The following is a 25,009-nucleotide window of genomic DNA, read 5'->3' as shown; positions in this document are numbered from 1 at the left end:
GGCCATGAAAGCCTTCGACAACACATATCCAATTCATTGCTAAATGCAACATTCACACTTGCCTCCAACAGACAAGAGTTCTTTCTCCCACCACAGATACGTAAATCCCACTTGCCTAGTTTCTAACAGACTTCACAACCTCTTAATATGCCTGCCACAGATGTGGGCAAAACATCAGGAGAGAATGCTTCTGGAACATGGCCAGACAGCCTGGAAAACTCACAACAACCCGGCCATGAAAGCCTTCGACAATACATGGAAGCAGCACACTTTGCAGCCTCAAATCTTTTGCAAGGAAGTAAAATAGATCCTAGTTCAGTGGTTCTCAACCTTCCTAATGCCACGACCCCTTAGTACAGGTCCTCATGTGGTGGTGACCCCCAACTATAACATTATTTTCATTGCTACTTCGTAACTGTAAGTTTGCTACTGTTATGAATTGTAATGTAAATATCTGATATGCAGGATGTATTTTCAGTCACTGGACCAAATTTGGCAGAAATACCCGATACGCCCAAAATTTGAATACTGGTGGGGTTGGGGGTGATTGATTTTGTCATTTGGCAATGCTGGAGTTGCTGAGATTTATAGTTCACCTTAAATCAAAGAGCCTTCTGAACTCCATCAATGATAGAATTGAATCAAACATGGCACACAGAATTCCCATGACCAAGAGAAAATATTGGGAAGGTCTGGTGAACATTGACCTTGAGTTTTTGGAGTTGTAGTTCACCTATATCCATACTATGGACTCAAGCAATGATGGATCTGGATCAAACTTGGCACAAATACTCAATATGCCCAAATGTGAACACTGGTGGAGTTTGGGAGAAATAGACCTTGACATTTGGGAGTTGTAGTTGTTGGGATTTATAGTTCACCCACAATGAAATAGCATTCTGAACCCCACCAATGATAGAATTGGACCAAACTTTCCACACAGAACCCCGGTGATCAACAGAAAATACTGTTTTCTGATGGTCTTTGGCGACCCCTCTGACACCCCCTCGTGACCCCCACAGGGGTCCTGACCCCCAGGTTGAGAAACACTGATATAGATGTACACATCCGAAAGCAAAAGCACCCATCTTTCCACATCCGAATGGCTATTGCACATCTCCCCATGCCACATCAGTGTTCCAATCCATCCTTAGCCAAGTCAAAACCTTCTTCGACAATACATCAAAACCTCCTCGTTTCACATTCGGCGAAAAGCACACCGTCAAGGCATATTAATACGGCACTCGTTGAGATTGCAGTCAGGCCGCTCTATTCACAAATAAACCCCAAGTAGGTCAAGGAAGGAAACTGAGCTTAGGTTCCTCTTCCCAATGTTTTGGTTTCTATTTGTCTGCAAAGACGATTCAAGGATGCAAACCTGGAGCACAACAGTGCCTGGTTGTTGTTTATTGAGAAGGGATGACAAAATGGGAAGGAAATCGAGAAAAACGTAAACACAACAACGGGGGAATGTTACAAGAAGGCAGGGAGATTGATCGAGAGGGGGGAAACCAAAGGCGAAATGCTAAAAGGCTTTGAAGAACAAGTTTGCATATTGGAAAGAGAGCTTTTCTCCCATTCCTTATTGCCCCAATAGCTAATGTAGATTCCAGCAATTCCTCCTTTCCTCATGTAATTCAGGAATAAGAGAAATCGTGGAGGCCAGGAATGAAATACGGATAGAAGCAATGTTGATCACCAAATGGGGGGAATCTGGATTTAATTTTTTTTCCATGTCAGGAGCGACTTGAGAAACTGCAAGTCGCTTCTGGTGTGAGAGAATTGGCCGTCTGAAAGGACTAGATGTTTAACCATCCTGTGGGTGGTTTCCATCATGTTCCCACATGAGAAGCTGGAGCTGATAGGTGGGAACTCACCCAGCTCCCCGGATTCGAACCACCGACCTTTCAGTCAGCACTCCTGCCGACACAAGGGTTCAACTCATTGCACCATGAGAGAATTGGCCATCTACAAGGACATTACCCAGGTGATGCTTGGATGTTTTACCATCCTGTGGGTGGTTTATCTCATGTTCCCACATGAGAAGCTGGAGCTGACAGGTGGGAGCTCACCCAGCTCCCCGGATTTGAACCGCCAACCTTTCACTCAGCAGTCCTGCCGACACAAGGGTTCAACTCATTGCACCATGAGAGAATTGGCCATCTGCAAGGACGTTACCCAGGTGATGCTTAGATGTTTAACCATCCTGTGGATGGTTTCTCTCATGTTCCCACATGAGAAGCTGGAGCTGACAGGAGGGAGCTCACCCAGCTCCCCAGATTCGAACCACCAACCTGTCAGTCAGCAGTCCTGCCGACACAAGGGTTCAACTCATTGCACCATTGGGAGGTCCTTGGATTTAAGTGCACGTTGTTGACAGAGGGAAACAGAAAGATAACTACAAAGAGTTAATATTAAAATGCCTTAATATACCTAAGGCATTGGAGTGGGCCTAATATTGGGAGTCGCTTCTGTTGTGAGAGAACTGGCCATCTGCAAGGATATTGCACAGGGCACGCTTGGATGTTTTATCATCCTGTGGATGGTTTCTCTCATGTCCCTGCATGGGAAGCTGGAGCTGACAGATGGGAGCTCACCCCATTCCCCGGATCTGAATCGCCGACCTTTTGGTCAGCCGTCCTGCAAAGATGTTGCCCAGGGGATGCTTGGATGTTTTACCATCCGGTGGGTGGTTTCTCTCATGTCCCTGCATGGGAAGCTGGAGCTGACAGATGGGAGCTCACCCTACTCCCCGGATCTGAATCGCCAACGTTTCAGTCAGCAGTCCTGCAAGGACGTTGCCCAGGGGATGCTTCGATGTTCTATCATCCTGTGGATGGTTTCTCTCATGTCCCTGCATGGGAAGCTGGAGCTGACAGGTGGGAGCTCACCTCACTCCCTGGATCTGAATCGCCAACCTTTCAGTCAGCAGTCCTGCAAAGACGTTGCCCAGGGGATGCTTGGATGTTTTACCATCCTGTGGGTGATTTCTCTCATGTCCCTGCATGGGAAGCTGGAGCTGACAGATGGGAGCTCACCCCACTCCCCGGATCTGAATCGCCGACCTTTCGGTCAGCAGTCCTGCCGGCACAAGGGTTCAACCCATTGCACCATTGGGAGGTCCTTGGATTTAAATGCAAGTTGTTGACAAAAGGGAACAGAAAGATAATATTAAAATACCTTAATATACCGAATGCATTGGAGTGGGCCTAATATTGGGAGTTAAGCAGGGTTGGTCTTATTTAGTACTTGGATGGGAGACAATCAATGAATACAAGGTGCTTTGAGGCTCTGTTTCAGAGGAAGGAAAAGGCAAAAAACGCCAGAGAACATTATAAAACCTATGAGGTCACCATAAGTCAACACACACACAATACTGAAAACCTCTCTGCCTGGATGACTTTTAGGAATGGAGATTCTGACGGCAAGTATGGGATCAGAGTGTGAGGTTGCATAAGGATAAACAAGCGAATTCCAACAATGGGGTGAAGAGCAGCTCTAATAAAATTAAGAGGCAGAATGAATCAAAGATGCAATCCACACTGAACTGGATTATATGGCAGTGTGGACTCAGATAACCCAGTTCAAAGCAGATATGGTGAATCATCTGCCTTGATATTCTGGATTATATGACTGTGTGGAAGGGCCAGATAGGTAAAAACAAAGGCTTCCCTTTGACATTAAGTCTAGTCGTGTCCGACTCTGTGGGGTAGTGTTCATCTCCATTTCTAAGCCAAAGAGCCGGTGTTGTCCGTAGACACCTCCAAGGTCATGTGGAATGGAGTGCCATTATCTTCCTGCAGAAACTGTACTTATTGATCTATTCACATTTGCATGTTTTCGAACTGCTAGGTTGGCAGAAGCTGGGGCTAACAGTCAGAGCTCACCCCGTTCCCCCGATTTGAACCGCCAACCTTTCGGTCAGCAAGTTCAGCAGCTCAGCAGTTTAACCTGCTGCACCACTGGAGGCTCCCTAACAGATAACAGTATGGGGTCACCACTAAGTTGACATGACTCGAGGAATGTACACAAACACAAGGCCTTCCTGGAGGCCAACCCAAGAGAGGTGCCTTTGCTGGAGACCAAAAAGGCTTTCCTGGAGGCTTACCCAATGGTGGTACCTTTCTGGAAACCAAAAAGGCCTTCCTGGATGCTAACCCAATGGTGGTGCCTTTGCTGGAGACCAAGAAAGCCTTTCTGGAGGCCAACCCAATAGTGGTGCCTTTGCCGGAGACCAAGAAACCCTTTCTGGAGGTCAACCCAATGGTGGTGCCTTTGCTGGAGACCAAGAAAGCCTTTCTGGAGGTCAACCCAATGGTGGTGCCTTTGCCGGAGCCCCAGAAAGCCTTTCTGGAGGTCAACCCAATGGTGGTGCCTTTGCCGGAGACCAAGAAAGCCTTTCTGGAGGCCAACCCAATGGTGGTGCCTTTGCCGGAGACCAAGAAAGCTCTTTCAGATCCTGGGACATAAGGGCAGTGCGGAAGGGCCCTGGATCAAAACAAGGAGAGTCCCTGATGCATTTGCACTCACATGAGGACCGAAAAGTACACCAAAATGTACACTGTAAAATATATTTATCTTACGTGGAATCCTGAATTCATCAAAAGGTCCTGCAGCATCTCAACAGTAGCCAAAAAGGGCACTGAATTCTATATTTGCCCTTTTAATGTACCAGGGAATGTTATGCCTTGATGGGGTTGAAATCATACCCTGTCAGATCCTGAAAGCTAAGCAGTGTCCTCTCCTGATTAGTACGTGGATGGAAGGTTGTCAAGGAACACCAGGTCGCCTGCCTAAGAAAAGTATGGGGTCATCGCTAAGTTGACATGACTCGAGGAATGTACGCAAACACAAGGCCTTCCTGGAGGACAACCCAAGAGAGGTGCCTTTGTCAGAGACCAAAAAGGCCTTCCTGGAGGACAACCTAGTGGTGGTACTTTTGTGGAAACCAAAAAGGCCTTCCTGGATGCTAACCCAATGGTGGTGCCTTTGCTGGAGACCAAGAAAGCCTTCTGGAGGCCAAGCCTATGAAGGTGCCTTTGCCCAAGACCAAAACGGCCTTCCTGGATGCTAACCCAATGGTGGTGCCTTTGTTGGAGACCAAGAAAGCCTTTCTGGAGGCCAACCCAGTGGTGGTACCTTTCTAGAAACCAAAAAGGCCTTCCTGGATGACAACCCAAATGGTTGTGCCTTTGCTGGAGACCAAGAAAGCCTCCCTGGAGCCCAACCCAGTGGTGGTATCTTTGTGGAAACGAAAAAGGCTTTCCTGGATGCTAACCCAATAGTGGTGCCTTTGGCGAAGACCAAGAAAGCTCTTTTGGAGGCCAACCCAATGGAGGTGCCTTTGCCGGACACCACAAAGGCCTTCCTGGAGGACAACTCAATGGAGGTTCCTTTGCTGGAGATCAAAAAGCAGTTCCTGGAGGACAACCCAATGGTGCTGCTTTTGATGGAGGTCAAAAAGGCCTCCCTCGATGACAATCCAATGGATGTGCCTTTGCTGGGGACCAAAAAGGCCTCCCTGAAAACTAAGCAGTGTCCTGTCCTGATTAGTCTGTGGATGGAAGGCTGTCAAGGAACTCCAGGTCATCTGGCCTAAGAAACGTATGGGGTCGCCGCTAAGTTGACATGACTCAAGGCATGTACACAAACACAAGGCCTTCATGGTGGCCAACCCAATGGAGGTGCCTTGGCTGAAGACCAAAAAGGCTTTCCTTGATGACAATCTGATGGATGTGCCTTTGCTGGAGACCAAAAAGGCCTCCCTGAAAACTAAGCAGTGTCCTGTCCTGATTAGTCTATGGATGGAAGGCTGTCAAGGAACGCCAGGTCGTCTAGCCTAAGAAATGTATGGTGTCACTGCTAAGTTGACATGACTCCAGGCATGTACACAAACACAAGGCCTTCATGGTGGCCAACCCAATGGTGGTGCCTTTGCTGGAGACCAAAGGCCTCCCTGAAAGTTAAGCAGTGTCCTGTCCTGATTAGTCCATGGATGGAAGGATGTCAAGGAATGCCAGGTCATCTAGCCTAAAAAACGTTTGGGTCACTGCTAAGCTGACATAAGGCCTGTACACAAACGCAAGGCCTTCCTAGAGGACAACCCAATGGCAGTGCCTTTGCTGAAGACTGAAAAGGCCTTCCTGAAAGCTAAGCAGTGTCCTGTCTTGATTAGTCCATGGATGGAAGGATGTCAAAGAACGCCAGGTCATCTAGCCTAAGAAAGGTATGGAGTCACCGCTAAGTTGACATGACTTGAGGCATGTACACAAACACAAGGCCTTCCTGGAGGCCAACCCCATGGAGGTGCCTTTGCCGGAGACCAAAAAGGCCTTCCTGGAGGCCAACCCAATGGTGATGCCTTTGCTGAAGACTGAAAAAGGCCTTCTTGGAGGCCAACCCAAAGGAGTTGCCTTTGCCAGATGCCAAAAAGACCTTCCTGGAGGACAACCCAATGGTGGTGCCTTTGCCGGAGACCAAAGGCCGTCCTGAAAGTTAAGCAGTGTCCTGTCCTGATTAGTCCATGGATGGAATGATGTCAAGGAACGCCAGGTCATCTATCCTAAGAAACGTATGGGGTCGCCACTAAGTTGACACAACCTGAGGCATGTACACAGACACAAGGCCTTCCTTGAGGCCAACCCAATGGAGGTGCCTTTGCCAGAGACCAAAAAGACCTTCCTGGAGGACAACCTAATGGTGGTACATTTGCTGGAGACAATCCAATGGTGGTGCCTTTACTGGAGAACAAAAGGGCCTCCCTGGAGGCCAACCCTATGGAGGTACCTTTGCTGGAGAACAATCCAATGGTGGTGCCTTTGCTGGAGACCAAAAAGGCCTTCCTGGATTCCAACCCAATGGAGGTACCTTTGCTGGAGAACAATCCAATGGTGGTGCCTTTGCAGGAGACCAAAAGGGCCTTCCTGGAGGCCAACCCTATGGTGATATCTTTTCTGGAGACAACCCAATGGAGGTTCCTTTGCTGGAGACCAAAAAGTCCTTCTGGAATGACAACCCAATCGTGGTGCCTTTGCTGGAGACCAAAACAAAGACTGCAACCCCTTGGAGATGCCTCTTTGGGCCCTTCCAGACAGAATATCAAGGCAGAAAATCCCACAAGATCTGCTTTGAACTGGGTTATCTCATCCCCCAAGTGCCATATATATCCCAGCTCAAAGCGGAACATATTGGGTTTGATTCCTCTGTGTGGAAGGGGCCTGAGATAGGGATGAATGGGAAGCATGGAATGGGTGGAATTTCTGGAGGCCAAAGCCAAGGCTGGAGGATCTTCTCAACCTGTCTTGCAAGCAAAGGCCAACTTGGGCCCTCCAGGGGTTTGGGACTTCAACTCCCACCATTCCTAACAGCCGGTAGGCTGTTAGGAATGGTGGGAGTTGAAGTCCCAAACCCCTGGAGGGCCCAAGTTGGCCTTTGCTTGCTCTGGAATGGGGGTGGCTCCGAACAGGGCTCTTCTTACCTGCTGGTACTCGGCGTCTTCGGGTCGGAACTCGTCCCCAGTGGGCTCCCATCGGAGGTCGAAGTGGGGCAGGCGGTGGAGGAGGGAGACCCACCAAGGCGGGGAGTAGCTCAGGCCCCCGGCCGCCGAGGCCCCCGCCATCCTCAGCCAGAGACGGAGGAAGGAAGGAGGAAGGAAGGAAGCAAAGGCGGGCGCTCAAGACAGCAACGTTGAACCCCCGCCACCCGAAGAGAAGGAGGAAGAAGAGGAGAAGGAAGAGGAAGGAAGGGTGCTGCTCCGGCTCCTCTCCCGCGGAGGCCCCCCAAGCCCCCGGCCCTGCATGGCTCCCTCCCGCTTCCGCCGCTTCGGCCGCTTCGGCCCCGGGCCCGGCTCTCTCTCTCTCTCTCTCTCTTTCTCTCCCTCCCTCCTTCCCTTCTTCCCTCCTTCCTCCCTTGCCTGCCTTTGTTCGCCGTGAGCCTCCGCCTCGGACGCTGGCGCCGCCCCCGCGCTCCCTGTTGGCGCCGCCCGAATGAGAGAGAGAAAAGGAGGGAGGGAAAGAAAGGAGGGAGGGAGGAAGAAGAAAGGAAGAGAAGGGAGGGAGGGAAGGGAAGGAGAGGGAAGGAAGGATGGATTGAAAGAAGGAGGAAAGAGAGGAAGAGAAGGGAGGATGGAAGGAAGGAAAGGAGGAGGAAAAAGAGGACGAAGAAAGGAAAGGAAGAGAGGGAGGAATGATGGAAGGAAAAGAGAAGGGAGGGAGGAGGAAAGAGAGGAAGAATAAAGGAAGAGAAGGGAAGGAGCGGGGAAAGGAGGGGGAAGAAGAAAGGAAGAGAAGATAGGGAGGGAGGATGGAAGGAAGGAGGAAAGAGAGGGAAGAAGGAAGGATGAGAGGGAGAGAGGGAGGACGAAGAAAAGATGGAAGTAAGGAAGGAAGGAAAGGAGGAGGAAAAAGAGGAAGAATAAAGGAAGAGAAGGGAAGGAGGGAGGGAAGGAGGATGGAAGGAAAGGAGAGGGAAGGAAGGGGAGGGAGAAAGGGGAGGAAGGATGAGAGGGAAGATGAAGAAAAGATGGAAGGAAGGAAAGGAGGAGGAAAAAAGAGGACGAAGAAAGGAAAGGAAGAGAGGGAGGAATGGTGGAAGGAAAAGAGAAGGAAGGAAGGAAGGAAAGGAGGAGGAAAGAGAGGAAAAATAAAGGAAGAGAAGGGAAGGAGCAGGGAAGGGAGGAAGGGAGGGGAAGAAGAAAGGAAGAGAACGGAGGAAGGATGAAAGGGAGGATGAAGAAAAGATGAAAGGAAGGAAAGGAGGAGGAAAAAGAGGACGAAGAAAGGAAAGGGAGAGAGGGAGGAATGATGGAAGGAAAAGAGAAGGGAGGGAGGGAGGGAGGATGAGAGGGAGGACAAAGAAAAGATGGAAGGAAGGAAGGAAGGAAAGGAGGAGGAAAGAGAGGAAGAATAAAGGAAGAGAAGGGAAGGAGGGAGGGAGGGAGGATGGAAGGAAAGGAGAGGGAAGGAAGAGGAGGAAGGAAGGGGAGGAAGGATGAGAGGGAGGACGAAGAAAAGATGGAAGGAAGGAAAGGAGGAGGAAAAAAGAGGACGAAGAAAGGAAAGGAAGAGAGGCAGGAATGATGGAAGGAAAAGAGAGGGAAGGAAGGAGAGGAAGAAGAGGAAAGATGAGAGGGAGAGAGGGAGGACGAAGAAAAGATGGAAGGAAGGAAGGAAAGGAGGAGGAAAGAGAGGAAGAATAAAGGAAGAGGAGGGAGGGAAGGAAGGAAGGAAGGGGAGGAAGGATGAGAGGGAGGACGAAGAAAAGATGGAAGGAAGGAAGGAAAGGAGGAGGAAAGAGAGGAAGAATAAAGGAAGAGAAGGGAAGGAGAGAGGGAAGGAGGATGGAAGGAAAGGAGAGGGAAGGAAGGGGAGGAAGGATGAGAGGGAGGACGAAGAAAAGATGTAAAGAAGGAGGAAAGGGAGGGAGGGAAGAAGGAAGGGAGGATGGAAGGAAGGAAAGGAGAAGGAAGGAAGGGGAGGAAGGCTGGGAGGGAGGCCAAAGGATGGAATTAAGGAGAGGACAAAGAAAGGAAGGGGGGAAAGGATGAGAGGGAGGGAGGACGAAGAAAATATGGAAGGAAAGGAGGAAGAAGAAAGAGATGGAAGGGAGAAAGATGGGAGGGAGGAATACAAAAAGAGGGGAAGGGAAGGAGGGAGGATGGATGGAAGGGAAGGAGAGGGAGGGAAGGAAGGAAGGGGAGGAAGGGTGAGAGGGAGGGAGGACAAAGAAAAGATGGAAAGAAGGAGGAAAGAGAGGAAGAAGAAGGGAAGAGAAGGAAGGATGGGAGGGAGGGAGCAAGGAAGGGAGGAAGAAGAAAAGAATGATGGAAGGAAGGAAAGGGCAAAGGAAGGAAGGATGTAAGGAAAGCTGGAAGGAAAGGAGAAGGGAGGAAGGATGAGAGGGAGGGAGGAAATGAAAGAAAGATGAAAGGGAGGAGGGGGAGGAAATAAGGGCGGGGAGGAAGGCGGAAGAAAGGAAAGAAGGATGGAAGGAAGGAACAGAGAAAGAAGGGCAGGATTGTAGGAAGGGAGGAATAAAAGAGGAAAGAAAAGAGAAGGAAGGAAGGTAAGGAAGAAAAAAGGAAGGAGGGGGAAGGGAGGAATAAAGGAGGGAGAAAATGAAGAAGGGAAGAAGAAAGGAAAGAAGGATGAAAGGAAAGAAATTAGAAAGAGGGGAAAGAAGGAAGGAAGGATGGAAGGCAGGGAGGAGTAAAGGAGGAAAGAAAGGAGGAGGAAGGAAGGGTGTTTTTAACTATGTTGTAAGCTGCCTCGAGAAGAAATAACATTATTATTGCACGACGTAACACGATTTTTGTCCCTGGGTTATCAATGTCATTCCTTAATTGGTTCTATCATCAAAACATGGAAATGGTTTATTAAACTGCAAAAACTTTGTTTTGACGGGACATCCCGCAGCACATTTTGTGATCGTTTTTCAATGAATATCTCATCGAGTCTCAACCAATTCAACATTGTTTGTGGCAGCCACAAATACAACGTTTCTGGATTATAACAACTACTGTCAAAGTAAGTATCACACAATTAAACAGGAAATAACACTTTCAAACCAGGAACAGATTTTTTTTCAAATTTTGTTACATAGTGTTATTATTATTGTTTTGCCACATATGCTTCACATTGTGTCATAGAATCATAGAATCAAAGAGTTGGAAGAGACCTCCTGGGCCATCCAGTCCAACCCCATTCTGCCAAGAAGCAGGAATATTGCATTCAAATCACCCCTGACAGATGGCCATCCAGCCCCTGTTTAAAAGCTTCCAAAGAAGGAGCCTCCACCACACTCCGGAGCAGAGAGTTCCACTGCTGAACGGCTCTCACAGTCATTAAGTTCTTCCTCATGTAGATAGTGTCAATAGGGTGTAAGTTGCTTATGTGGCAATAACTGCTTGTATATTGTATCAACTTATGAGAAACTCCAAGACACACTGTTATTAACATCCCTGCTAAGTAGGAAAACCCCTTTTTCCTACTTCCAACAGACCTCACTACCTCTGAGGATGCTTGCCATAGATGCAGGCGAAACGTCAGAAGAAAAATTGCCTCCAGAACATGGCCATATAGCCCGGAAAAACCTACAACAACCCAGTGATCCCGGCCATGAAAGCCTTCGACAATACATCCCTGCTAAGGTCATTGCTACTGAGAACCATGGCTTCCTTCAATGCATCTTACTTACTTAGGTGATCCCTCGTTGTCCAAGTAGGATAGTCTTCCAAGATCAGTGTTCTGGCGGCGAGTCCGTAGGTGACTGTGGAGCCCTGTTCTTGACTCGCATGCTCTGCCACAATGAGGGCATTGGTTTCCAGGTGGAAGACGGTCCCTTCCTCTTGGCATGTTTCTCTCTTTTGCACTCCATTCATGTTTCTTAAATTCTACAGCACTGATGGTCACAGCTGACCTCCAACTGGAGATCAATGCATCTATTCACGTATTATCATAATATCACATCTATTTTGTATTATCATATGAAAGCTTAATGAGACATGCCGCATTATCACGGGGTGTCTGTGCCCTACACCACTGGAGAAATTACACTGTTTAGCCGGTATTGCACCACCTGACATCCGCCAGGAAGTAGCAGCCAATAGTGAAAGGACCAAGGCCGAGACATCTCCAGCTCATCCCCTGTTTGGGTATCAGCCAGCACGCCAACGACTTAAATCTAGAAATAGTTTTCTAAGATCTACAGAGACACTAACTGGAACACCCCAGCATCGAGAGTCCAACAATGGCAGGCTCAAACTCAGCACCTCAATCCATGGCTGGCACCAAATGAGAGACTCCCCGCTGGGCACACAGAAGACTGGGTGACTTGGAAGGCGCTGAACACCACGAGATGCAGAGCCAACCTGAAGAAATGGGGCTACAAAGTGGAATCCACGACATGCAAGTGTGGAGAAGAGCACACCACTGACCACCTGCTGCAATGCAACCAGAGCCCTGCCACATGCACAATGGAGGACCTTCTTGCAGCAACACCAGAAGCACTCCAAGTGGCCAGATACTGGTCAAAGGACATTTAATCAACTACCAAGTTTGCAAACTTTGTGGTTTGTTTGTTTGTTTGTTTGTTTAAAAATGCAATACAACTGTTTGGTCTGCTCCTGACACAATAAATAAATAAATATGAAACCTGACTGGCACATCCTGGGAATCACAACCAGACACAGTGAAGACATCTGCCCTTGCGTTTTGCTACTCTGATGCTGAATATGCATAGCCAGTGTGGAATACATCTCACCATGTTGAACAGTGGATATGGCTCTTAATGAGGCATGCTGCTTTAACACAGGATGTCTATGCCCAACACCACTGGAGAAATAAGCTGGTATTGCACCACCTGATATCCGTTGGGAAGTAGCAGCCAATAATGAAAGGACCAAAGCAGTGACATCTCTGGCCCATCCTCTGTTCAGATATTAGCCAGCATACCAATGTCTTAAATCAAGAAATAGCTCCCTAATGTCTACAGAGATACTCACAGGAACGCCTCAGCAAGCAAGAGTCCAAAAGTGGCAGGTAAAACCCACAACCTCAATCAGTAACTGATGTCAGATGAAAAACTCCCTCCTGGGCACACGAAAGACTGGGTGACTTGGAAGGTGCTCTAGCACCACAAGATGCAGAGACAACCTTAAGAAATGAGGCCACAAAGTTGAGACCACAACATGTGAGTGTAGAGAAGAGCAAACCACAGACCACCTATTACAATGCAGCCTGAGCTCTGCCACATACGCAATGGAGGACTTTCTTAAAGTGACGCCAGAGGTACTCGATGTGGCCAGATTCTGGTCAAAGGAAATTTAGTGTAATGTCAAGTTTTTAAATCTGTTTGTGGTGAGCAAATTGAAGTTGAATCTAGACAAGACAGAGATCCCACTGGTCAGTTGCAAGGCCGAACAGGGTATAGGGTCACAACCTGTGCTGGATGGGGTTACACTCCCCTTGAAGGCACAGGTTTGCAGCTTGGGGGTCTTCCTGGACTCATCACTGAGCCTGGAATCCCAGGTTACAGCGGTGGCCAGGGGAGCTTTCGCACAATTAAAACTGCGCCTGTACCTTGGGAAGTCATGCTCCATGCTCTTGTTACATCCAGGATAGACTACTGCAATATACTCTATGTGGGGTTGCCTTTGAAGACTGTTCAGAAACTTCAAATAGTCCAACGAGAGGCTGTCAGGTTAATAACTGGGGCAGCTTAATTTTTGTTCATTCATTCAGTCATTTCTGACTCTTCGTGACCTCATGGACCAGCACACGCCAGAGCTCCCTGTCGGTCGTCACCACCCCCAGCTCCTTCAAGGTCAATCCAGTAACTTCAAGGATCCCATCCATCCATCTTGCTCTTGTTCGGCCCCTCTTCCTTTTTCCTTCCATTTTCACCAGCATAATTTTCTTCTCTAAGCTTTACTTTCTTCTCATGATGTGGCCATACAGGGAGCATACAACTCCAATGTTACACCAGCTCCACTGGCTGCCAGTTTGCTACCGGGCACAATTCAAAGTGCTGGCTTTGGCATATAACGTTCTAAACGGCCCTGGCCCAATTTACCTGTCTGAACTCATCTCCCCCTATGAACCTTTGCAGAGATTAAGATTCTCCTGGGAGGCTCTGCTCTCCATCCCACTATCGTCACAGGCACGATTGGTGGGGACAAGAGACAGGGCCTCCTCAGTGATTGCCCCCCGGCTATGGAACTCCCTTCCTGGTGAGAACAGAAGGATGGTAAATTTTATTTATTTATTTATTTACAGCTTTTATATTCCGCCCTTCTCACCCCGCAGGGGACTCAGGGCAGATTACAGTGTACACAAATATGGCAAACATTCAATGCCAATTTTTGACATACAAATATATACAGACATACACAGAGGCTATTTAACTTTGTCTGGCCGCCAGGGGAGCTGTCACTTTCATCGTCCATCTGTGACGCTGATGAAGCACTTCCACATTCCCCGCATGCTTCCCCACTGGAATGCTTTGCTGGAGTCTTCTTTATGGCCTCATAAATCAGTTAATTTAGCCTCCCCACACTTTAAGGTGGTACCTAATTTTCTTACTTGACAGATGCAACTGTCTTTCGGATTGCAAAGGTCAACAACAGGCTACACACAATTGGTTGGAAACTCACTCCAACCCGGGCTGGCTTCGAACTCATGACCTTTTGGTCAGAATGATCTTAATGCAGCTGGCACTCAGCCAGCTGCGCCACAATCCCAGTGAGACCAAGCTTTCGGGACAGGGCAATAAAGCAGCAATAGGAAAGATGACCAGGCCAGTTAGATTAGATGCAGATGACCAAGATGGTTTTAAATGGTGTATTTTAATATTGAGATAAATGTTTTTTAATGTTTTATGTATGCGTATATGAATTCTTGTCCTGGCATTAAATGTTTGCCGTATATATGCTGTGCTCCGCCCTGAGTCCCCTTCGGGGTGAGAAGGGCGGAATATAAATGTTTTAAATAAATAAATAAAAGTATTCTCAATTCACTTCTGAAACTCTAAATAAAAATATATTCACCTGCAAAGCACAGGCTAGATGTCTGGATACTCACACGCCAAACATGTCCCATCTTTTGCCCCAAAATTTTTACAATATGGACCCTTGCTGCTGGATGTCTTCAGTGACTGCAGCAATCTTCAGCTCAACCTTTGGGCAAAATAATATGATTTTGGAAAGCCTTAAAAATGGCTATTCAATTCTGTGCTGTCGCATGCTGGGCCTGTACAAAAGGCTGCAGACAGGAAATAAATTCTGTGTGCCCAACGGGACGCCGGGGCTGCCTCAGATTAAAGGCCTTTGGATTTCCTTAAACAGAGTCTTTAGATTGCTTAAAGGTTCAACAGAGTTCTTTATTAATGAAAACAAACAGGTACTTTAAGGCTTTCTTAACAGTCTATTGGCTCTTTCAATCTTGTCCACTGGGAACAGGCACTATCTTCATGACTGTAACTAATGGGGAAATCCTTAACTTCTAATCTGGGCAGTCTGTCTTTGCCTCTGTTGGCATGGAGCCCCTGCACCCGGTACCAACTGCTTCTGGCTTCCTCGAGTGACCCTTACCAAGCAGAGCTTTGTAGACTTCCAGGGAAAAAGGAGTTCAGGTTTCAGTGATGGCTGACTGAAGTCCCTCAGCAAAGGAGCTGTAAGGCTGTATGATCCTCGGCCAAGCTGTAGGGCTGTATAACCCTGGCCAAGCTGTAGAAGACAAAGCTTTCTACAGGAGCTCTTGGCATTATGTCCTGCATGGAAAGCTTCTCTGTGTGGACTGAACCCAAACTGGCTCCTATTCCCTCCAAAACCCCAAAAAGGGGGGCGGGACCAGGGAACCTAACTATAATTGACAGGTGGCTTGCCCTATGATTGCAGCCAAAAGAAGCCACCTATCTCCAGAGCCCCTGAAACTCAGGACTACAACAAACATTCAATGCAAAGCAAACAAAATTGGAGCTCCTGGTACAGCTGTACCTGCACAAATTCAATTGTGTGTTGCTCTTCTGTGTTTCCAAAGTAAACAGTGATAATTTCCCAACTTTCCCAGGTCGAAGAGGAGGCAGCTTTCCTTTCAAAGGGTGCAGTAACTAATAATCACTTACATCAGCATGGATAATTAACTAAAAGGGTTTTAATTGGTTAACAGCCCAACATATTAGGGCTCGACGTAAATCAGAGGCCCTTGAGCTTGATACCAGCCATTCCGCCCATTCCTGCAATCCCCAAATTGCTAGCAATCTGTTGACCATAGGATTAGGCATTTCAGAGGGTATGCTAAACCTCTCCTAAATGTATGGGATTTACTCCTGCAAGACATGCCGAAAGTAAATAACTTCACTGATTTCAAAGTGGGAACTCTCTTCCTAAAAAGGAGGCATTCCATAGCTGATAGCCATGATGATGGCCATATGGATCTCTGGATCCAGAGGAAACGTCCCACTAAATCCTAACTGCTTTGGCCAATAGTGGAAAAAAGTTATTTCTTTTCAAAGCTCAGCCTGATTCTACAATATTTCTCTGCTGTTATGCCACATGCAATTGTACTGAAGATCTGAGCATGCAAAAGTTAATAATAATCATCATCATCATCATCATCTTTATTAGGTTCTTGTGAGTTTTTTCGGGCTATATGGCCATGTTCTAGAGCAGGGGTCCTCAAACATTTTGAACAGAGGACCGGGTCACAGTCCCTCAAACTGTTGGAGGGCCGAATTATAATTTGAAAAAAATATATGAATGAATTCCTATGCATGCTGCACATATCTTATTTGTAATGCAAAAAACACTTTAAATAATACAATAATTAAAATGAAGAACAATTTAAACAAATATAAACTTAGCAGTTTATAATAAATATAAACCTAGCAGTTTGAAAACAGGCAAATGTGAGTAGATCAATAGATACCGCTCCGGTGGGAAGGTAACGGCACTCCATGCAGTCATGCTGGCCATATGACCTTGGAGGTGACTAGGGACAACACTGGCTCTTCTGCTTAGAAATGGGGATGAGCACCATCCCCCAGTCAGACATGACTGGAATTAAGGTCAGGGGACAACATTTGGGCCCACGGAGATGGCCAGCAAAGCAGCCCAAGCCCCTTTGCTGGCCGCCTCCCTCCCGTTCCCCAGCCTCCTGGATGCAGCGAGGTAGCATCCAGGAGGCTGGGGAAAGGAGCTGGGCCCACGGAATCGGCCGGCTTTTCCCTCCACCTCCCCCCCTTCGCCCGCCGCTTCCGTCCCCCTTCGCCCTCCTCTCACCCTCCCCGCGGGCCGGATAAATGCCCTCGGGGGACCCCTGTTCTAGAGGCATTTCTCCTGACGTTTCGCCTGCATCTATGGCAAGCATCCTCTGAGGTAGTGAGGATGCTTGCCATAGATGCAGGCGAAACGTCAGGAGAGAATGCTTCTAGAACATGGCCATATAGCCCGAAAAAACCCACAAGAACCTAGTGATACCAGCCATGAAAGCCTTCGACAATACATAATCTTTATTTATACCCCACCACCATCTCCCCAAGGGACTCGGAGCGGCTTACATGGGGCCAAGCCCAACAACACATCAAAAACAAAAAGCATGCCTGATGTCCTTGGGAAGTGAGTTCCAGAGTCGGGGGGCCACCACCGAGAAGGCCCTCTCCCTCGTTCCCACCAATCGCGCCTGCAAAGGAGGTGGGAGCATGAGCAGCACCTCTCCAGATGATCGAATAGATCATGTGGGTCCGTACACAGAAATGCGGTCACGCGAGTAGGCAGGTCCCAAACCATTCAGGGCTTTGTAGGTAAGAACTTGAACCTTGAATTGGAACCGGAAAATGAATGGCAGCCAATTGAGCTCCTTAAACAGGGGGGTTGACTGCTCCCTGTAAGTCGCACCAGTTAGTAATCTGGCTGCTGCCCATTGAACCAGTTGAAATTTCCGGGCCGTTTTCAAGGGCAGCCCCACGTAGAGTGTATTACAGTAATCCAATCTGGAGGTGACTAAGGCATGCACTTGTAGACTATCATGGTCACTTGGAACTCAATTTAGGTGCCTTGGAGAACTTGAAAGTAAATACCACTCAGATCAGACTTTCCTTATCCCTTCTGTGCTGACAAAATCCACTGGTGAGTCCTCACCGAGTAGCAGTGGAAAGCAGGGGGAAGGAAGCATACATTCCAATGTCACGGGATATGGAAACTCACCACTGGCTCTTGGCATTGTATTTTACTAGTCTACACAGGTGTAGACAGAGGCGGCCCTAGGTAATTTTCAACTGTAAGCAAACAGTGTTTTGGCACACACACCACCACCCCAACCAATCATTGATATATATTTTCTGTTTGTTGTGGGAGTTCTGTGTACCATATTTGGTTCAGTTCCATCATTGGTGGAGTTCAGAATGCTCTTTGATTGTAGGTGAACTATACATCCCAGTAACTACACTTGCCACATTTGCTCGCTTGCCCGGCCCGCTTTGGGTCTGGAGGCGTGCCTGAAGACCCCGGCGTGTGCACCAAAAGTCACCTCTTCTCCTGACTTTCTCCTCAGCTATTGGGACCGAGAGAGAGAGAGAGAGAGAGAGAGAGAGAGGTGGAGATTCCCACCTTTCCTGAAGATAGGCGCAAAAACAAAGGAAGGAGTGGAGGTGGGAGATACCTCCAGCCAGAGGGGCTCTCTCTCTCTCTCTCTCTCGGTCCCAATGGCTGAAGAGAAAGTCAGGAGAAGAGGCGACTTTTGGTGTGCACGCTGGGGTCTTCAGACATGCCTCCGGACCTGAAGCGGGCCAGGCATGGCGGCTCCGCCCCTTGGCCCACCCACGGATTGGGGAGAGGAGAGGAGGCGGGTGGAGCACCGGGGATCAGGAAAGAAAGCCAGTCATGGGGAAGGGATCAAACATGGAGAATGATTGAGCGTCGGCTCTGCTCGCTCACCCGGTGGCCGGGTGGAGCAGGAACGAAAGGGGCTAGGTGAGGCTCAAGGGCCCGGCCCCTTTGGGAAGAGGATCGCCAGGCAGCGAGGCAAGAAAGCCGAGGCTCCCCCCGGACTGCTAGGGCTGTTGTGAGCTGAGGGGACGCTCCTCAAGCGGCAGTCGAGGGGCATTTACAGAGGCACCTCTGTGCCCCTGGCAAAAAAAAAAAGTGTTCTGTGACTGCTTACTTCGCGTAATGGACGAGCCGCCCCTGGGTGTAGATACACACATTCCTTTTATGCTTTAGACTAGCTTAAGTATCCAGCAATGCCTGGGTTAGATATTGTTTTAACTCTCTATATTGTTTGCTTTTGTGTTTTATGAATGGTCCCATTAGAAAATGCATAAGGATGTGTGTGGATGACAACTCCCCAAACCCTCTGTCATTGCATCCCAATTTCCAGTACTTAAAGTTGGTCATAGTGATTGTGTGTGCCAAGCTTGGTCTAGATCAGGCATGGGCAAATTTTGGCCCTCCAGGTGTTTTGGACTTCAACTCCCACAATTCCTAACTGTCTTGGGTTCCTTCCTTTCCCCCCTCATAGAATCATAGCGTTGGAAGAGACCTTGTGAGCCATGCAGTCCAACCTCCTGCCAAGAAGCAGGAACGCATTCAACACACCCCTGACAGATGGCCATCCAGCCTCTGGTTAAAAGCCTCCAAAAAAGGAGCCTCCACCACACTCCAGGGCAAAGAGTTCCACTGCTGAACAGCTCTGTTCCACTGCCGAACAGCTTAAGCACCTGAGGGGGAAAAGGAAAGGGATTGAGGCTGTTAGGAATTATGGGATTTGGAGTCCAAATCACCTGGAGGGCTCCCCATGCATGATCCAGATCAATGATCGGTTGGGTCCACAGTACTCTTTGATTTTGGGTGTACTATAAACCCCATCATCCAGGGTCAACTCCTCTCAAACTCCCCCAGTATTTTAGGTTGGCCATGTAGAGTCGGGGTGCCAGGTTTAGTCCAGATCTGTTGGTGGGAGTCGCAATGCTCTCTGGATGTGGGAGCCACCTGGAAAATACATATGAACATCGATAGATAGATAGATAGATAGATAGATAGATAGATAGATAGATGAAGGTAATCTCAATTTCTAAGCCAAAGAGCCGGCATTGTCCAAAGACACTTCCAAGGTCATGTGGCCAGCATAGCTGCATGGAGCGCTGCTACCTTTCCGTAGATGCGGTACCTATTGATCTACTCACATTTGCATGTTTTCAAACTGGGGTTAACAGCTGTGCTGTCACTCGCTGGGCCTGTGAAAGAGTCTGTAGATAGGACGTGTTTTCTGAATGCTCAACGGGACGCAGGGGGTGCCTCGGCTGAGAGGCCTTTCGGATTTCCCCGCACAAAGTTCTTTTAAAGACTTAGAAAGTTCAACAAAGTTTTTATTGTTGCTTAAATCTTCAATAAATCAAACAAATATCTCAAAACTTTGAATCAACTGGTAGCTTGCGTAAATCTTGTTCACAAGGGACAGGCAACTTTCTTCATAAACTGTTTCTTCCTCCTACAAGGGAAATCCTTGACCCCTCCCTGGGCAATCTGGCTTAAGCTCTGCTGGCGTGGGCACCTACACCCGGTCCAAATTGCGTTATGGCTGCCGCGAGTGGTCCTTACCAAACAGTGTCCTTTAGTAGATTTCCAAGAGGAAAGAAGGCTTTCAATTCCCAGCGAAGGCTGGCTGTAAAACCGTGGAACTGTATTTCCCCAACAAAGCCTATGCTTTGTAGAGCATAGGCTTTGTTGGCAAGCATCCTCAGAGATAGTGACCTCACTACCTTTGAGGATGCTTGCCATAGATGCCATAGATGCAGGTAGAGCATCTATGGTACAATCAAGGTACAATCAAGGAGGATGGGGTGAACAATGAGGTGTTGCTTAGTTATCTGTTGATGAATGTAAGGAATACTGAGCTGTAGGACTGGATCCCCCCAGCAAAGCTGTAAAAGACGAAGCTTTCTACAGATAGAACTGATTCACGTCCTGTACGAAAGGCTTCTCTGTGTGAAGTGAACTAGAGGTCCCCTTTTTTCCCTCCTTAACCCAGAAAAAGGGACGGAACGAAAGCACATAATGATAATTGATGGGTCATTGGCCCTATGCTTGCAAACCAAGGGAAGCCACCTTATTGCAAAATGCATGGAACTTTGGAATACATGCAAACACTCAATAGAAAGGAAAGGAAGTTGGAGCTCCTGGTACAGCCGTACCAGCACAACAGCAGAACCTCATCCCCTAGATAGATAGATAGATAGATAGATAGATAGATAGATAGACAGACTTTTATTTATATAGACAAACACACACAAGAAAAATTTATGAAAGTCAAGGATGAATGTATACGTGCAAGAAAGAGAATTATTTTCCCAGGAGTCAGCTTTGCTTGGTGCTCACATCAGGCTCAGCTTTGGAAGAAAGCCATGGGTACCCTGGCTCCAATTAAGCCTTGGTCACATGCTTATCATGGAGTCACTGAAATGTGTTTGTGTGTGTATATATGTGTGTGTGTGTGTGTATGCAGCATATAACTGGCGTCCAGCCAGAGCTGCGCTGGAATAATCCAGAGCCAATTCCATCTGTGTGAAATTAACCATTGTTTCAAAACATAGGGAGAACGAATATATCTTCTTTGGTCTAGAAATAAGTTTGGTCTGATTAGTTTCAAGATGGCATTAAAAAACCCAGAACATGATAACAAGTAGCTCTCGCTTTTTTTCAAAAGCCCAAATGTGCTTGTGAGTCTCACCCAAAAGGCTGGCTGTGCGCATGAGGAGACTTTGTGGACCCTCGTGGGAAATGTTTTGCATTAGGAAGGAATGTGCCGGATGAAAATGAAATCTTGCCATATGTATACCATAAGAATTCTCAAAAATACTTTCCAAAACATGGATCTCATTTTAATGAGGAAGTCTGTTCCACAGATCACACAATATTCTGCTTTGTTTATGGATTACATCTCTTTGACCCCGGCTGTTTCGTATTCCTGTCTTGGTTATCACTAGTGCGTTATTGGGGGAAAGTACATTTTAAACCACATTTAGAACAATGTTGGCTAAGAAGAAAATGGTTACAAAGCCAACACAATGAAATTCGTCCATTTTTATATCGGCCAGCATGAACTGTTCTACATCCTAAAACACGAAAACTTCCAATTAAAGCATTTTAATTAGACGGCAAGCAGCCAAGCTCCAAGTTTCGGTGGGAATTTAATGCTGAAGGCATTCATGGCTAAAATCACTGGGTTGTTGTAGGTTTTTTGGGTTGTATGGCCATGTTCTAGAAGCATTCTCTCCTGATGTTTCACCTGCATCTGTGGCAAGCATCCTCAGAAGTTGTGAGGAAACCTTGCCACAGATGCTGGCGAAACATCAGGAGAGAATGCTTCTAGAACATGGCAATGAAACCCTAAAAACCCACAACAACCCAACATGGGAATGGGAATATTCTCAGACATCTCTTTAAACCATCAAAGGTGGTTTTGGTACAGCTTTTACCACTTCCCACTTCTGTACATTGTGTGCTTGTTGTTCCAATAAATGTGTTGCAGATATTTTAAAGGATGTTGTGCATGCTTTTAACAGATGTATTTTTTCCCATTTCAGACAGCGTGCAATAATTTCTTCTTTATTTGAAATTTAATATCACAATTCCCAGAATTGTGCACAAGCATAGGGTGGCTGATCTGTGTCTAGGGTGGACTACACCTCCCCAAACCCTCTGTCATTGCACCCCAATTGCCAGTACTTAAAGTTGGTCATGGTAGTTTATTTATTTATTTACTAGCTGTACCCACCACGCGTTGCTGTGGCCAACTTTCCCTTCCTCTTCCTCTTCTTTCTTTCTCTCCTTCCTTCCCTCCCTTTTTTCTTTCTTTCTTTCTTTCTTTCTTTCTTTCTTTCTTTCTTTCTCTCCTTCCTTCCTTCTCTTCTTGATCCCATCACCCATCTTTTCTTTCCCTCCCCCTTTCTCTTCTTTCATTCCCTCCCTCCCTCTTTCTCTTCTTTCTTTCCTTCCTTCCTTCCCTTTCTTTCTTTCTTTCTTTCTTTCTTTCTTCTTTCTCTCCTTCCTTCCTTTCTTCTCTTCTTCTTACCTTCCTTCCCTCCTTTCCTTTCCCTTCCCCTTTCTCCCCTTTTTTCCTTCTCCACCTATTCTTGGACTGCAACTCCCAGCAGTCCTCCTGATCCATCTATCTATCTACCTACCTATCTATGTTATCTATCTGGAGGACTGCTGGGAGTTGCAGTCCAGGAATAGGAAATTGGAAATATGCAGGGATTGGGGTGCTCTCAGAGAGATCCAAGGAGAAGAAAGCTTGCATCTTGGAAGCAGTAAATTTGGATCATCCTCCTCTCCTAAAAGGCCTGGTCTAGGGGATGCTGAGAGCTGTAGTCCGGAAGAGAGTGTGGATATGCTATTGTGTGTTTTGTTTGCCAGGGGGAGTTGTTTTTGTGCTTTTGCTGTATCATCTTTTTGGCTTTTTAAGTCCCTTCTGCTGTGTTTTTCAGTGTTTTTATGAGTGATAGTCACTTGTTACCTGATAGGTGTATTGTGTCCAAATTTAGTGTCAATTCATCTGGTAAATAAAGTAATGAGAAAGTGTTGATTTCTAATATATGTAATTTCTTTATGCTTGTGGTTAAACAATATATTTTGTTGATTCTTTGTCAGTGTTGATGTGGAGATTGGTTTACCTACTCTGGAACAAGTGTCCATCTTTAGGGATCCCTTTCAAATCTATCATACTATATATGTATGTGTGTGTGTGAATCATATATATCTATCTATATCTATGGCTGGATGGCTCTTTGTCAGGAGGGCTTTGATTATGTTTCCATGCCCTGGTGAAGGGAGTTGGACTGGATGGCCTTAAGTATTTTCTGTTGGTCATGGGGGTTCTGTGTGGGAAGTTTGCCCCAATTCTGTCATTTGTGGGTTTCAGAATGCTCATTGATTGTAGGTGAACTATAAATCCCAGTTACAACAACTCCCAAATGTCAAGATCTGTTTCCCCCAAACTCCATCTGTGTTCATATTTGGGCATATGGAATATCCATGCCAAATTTGGTCCAGCTCCACCATTATTTGAGTCCACAGTGCTCTCTGGATGTAGGAGAACTACAACTCCCAAACTCAAGGTCAATGCCCGCCAAACTCTTCCAGTATTTTCTGTTAATCATGAGAGTTCTGTGTGTCAAGTTTGGTTCAATTCCATCCTTGGTGGGGTTCAGAACGCTCTTTGATTGTAGGTGAACTATAAATCCCAGCAACTACAACTCCCAAATGGCAAAATCAATTTTTTTAAGTGAAAGACATACATTGGGTTGTTAGATGTATTGTGTCCAAATTTGGTGCCAATTCGTCCAGTGGTTTTTGAGTTCTGCTAATCCCACAAACGAACATTACATTTTAATTTATATAGATTACACTGTTCAACGGAGAAAAAGTTGCGGGCCTGAAAATAGTTGTTCTTTTATGATTTTGGGGTGCTGAAAACGAAAATGACGTTTAAAAATGTATATTGGCTCGAGTTTTTATGATATAAGCAATCACATGATCACGTATGGTTGAAAAAATGCATGTTGCGACTTACACTATGGAAGATTCTAGAAAGTTGCGGGCCTGAAAATAGCTGTTTTTTATGATTTTGGGGTGCTGAAAACGAAAATGACATTTAAAAATGTATATTGGCTCTAGTTTTTATGATATAAGCAATCACGTGATCACGTATGATTGAAAAAATGCGACTTACACTATGGAAATTTCTAGAATACTCTAGAAAGTTTGATGACGCAGTATTAGTGCCGTGTGCAAAAGCCAGAAAGCCCTATATAAGGCCAGACTTTTGAACGGTGAGGGTCAGTCAGTTGAAGACTGAGACAGTATCGTTAAACATCGTTTTACATTGTTCTTTTGACTGTAGTTCTGCCTCGCACGTGTGTAAATAAAGCACTATGGAAAAAAGAGATCAAGGCAAATGGACTCCGTCAATGCTGTCAGACTCCTGCTGGAGCATTGGAAGAGACAATCCTTTCCTTGAATACAAAAGAAAAGTCAAGAGAAGCAAACAGGATATAAACTAAAGTCACGATTAAAGCGACATTTAAACTTTCAGACTTTTCAACTGCATTAGGCCTACTAATATAGTTTCTTGCTGCACAAGCATAAACAATAGACTAATTGAATAAATATTTCTCATGTATAAACTATTGGCAATATAATTTGACTAAAATTTAGTAAATATTCACGGTTTATATACATGCAGTAAGGTTAGGCGCACTATCATAATATTAACAAATTACCTATTGTGGAGAAAATTGAAATAGCTGTTGCATAAAAACCAGAGCCAATTAACACATTTAATTATTATATTTGAATTCAGCATGTTAAATTTATTAAGAAACTGCACATTTCGTTTCTGTAACTGAGAAAAACTGAAAATTTGTAGAACAGTGTTATTATTTACCTATCTGTCTATGGCTTTGAGTCCCCCTCGGGGTGAGAAAAGTGGTATACAAATACTGTAAATAATAATAAAAA

General features: G+C 46.5%; 1 protein-coding gene across 2 annotated transcripts in view; it reads right to left on the bottom strand.

The window, feature by feature from the left end:
* Positions 1-7,990, bottom strand: part of LOC137095321 (protein tweety homolog 3-like) — a 178,693-nt gene extending 170,703 nt beyond the window's left edge. The window contains exon 1 of one of the 2 annotated variants that reach the window (XM_067461817.1): positions 7,478-7,990. In XM_067461817.1, the coding sequence (XP_067317918.1) occupies positions 7,478-7,618 (141 nt within the window). In that variant the 5' untranslated portion in view covers positions 7,619-7,990. The remainder of the gene's footprint in view (positions 1-7,477) is intronic. The other variant, XM_067461818.1, reaches the window with a different exon arrangement.
* Positions 7,991-25,009: the final 17,019 nt, after the last annotated feature.

Source organism: Anolis sagrei, chromosome Y, assembly GCF_037176765.1.
Source record: "Anolis sagrei isolate rAnoSag1 chromosome Y, rAnoSag1.mat, whole genome shotgun sequence".
NCBI classification, from domain to species: domain Eukaryota; kingdom Metazoa; phylum Chordata; class Lepidosauria; order Squamata; family Dactyloidae; genus Anolis; species Anolis sagrei.
The sequence above is the reverse complement of the archived record's forward strand: the minus strand, read 5'-3'. Positions and strand labels throughout refer to the sequence as shown.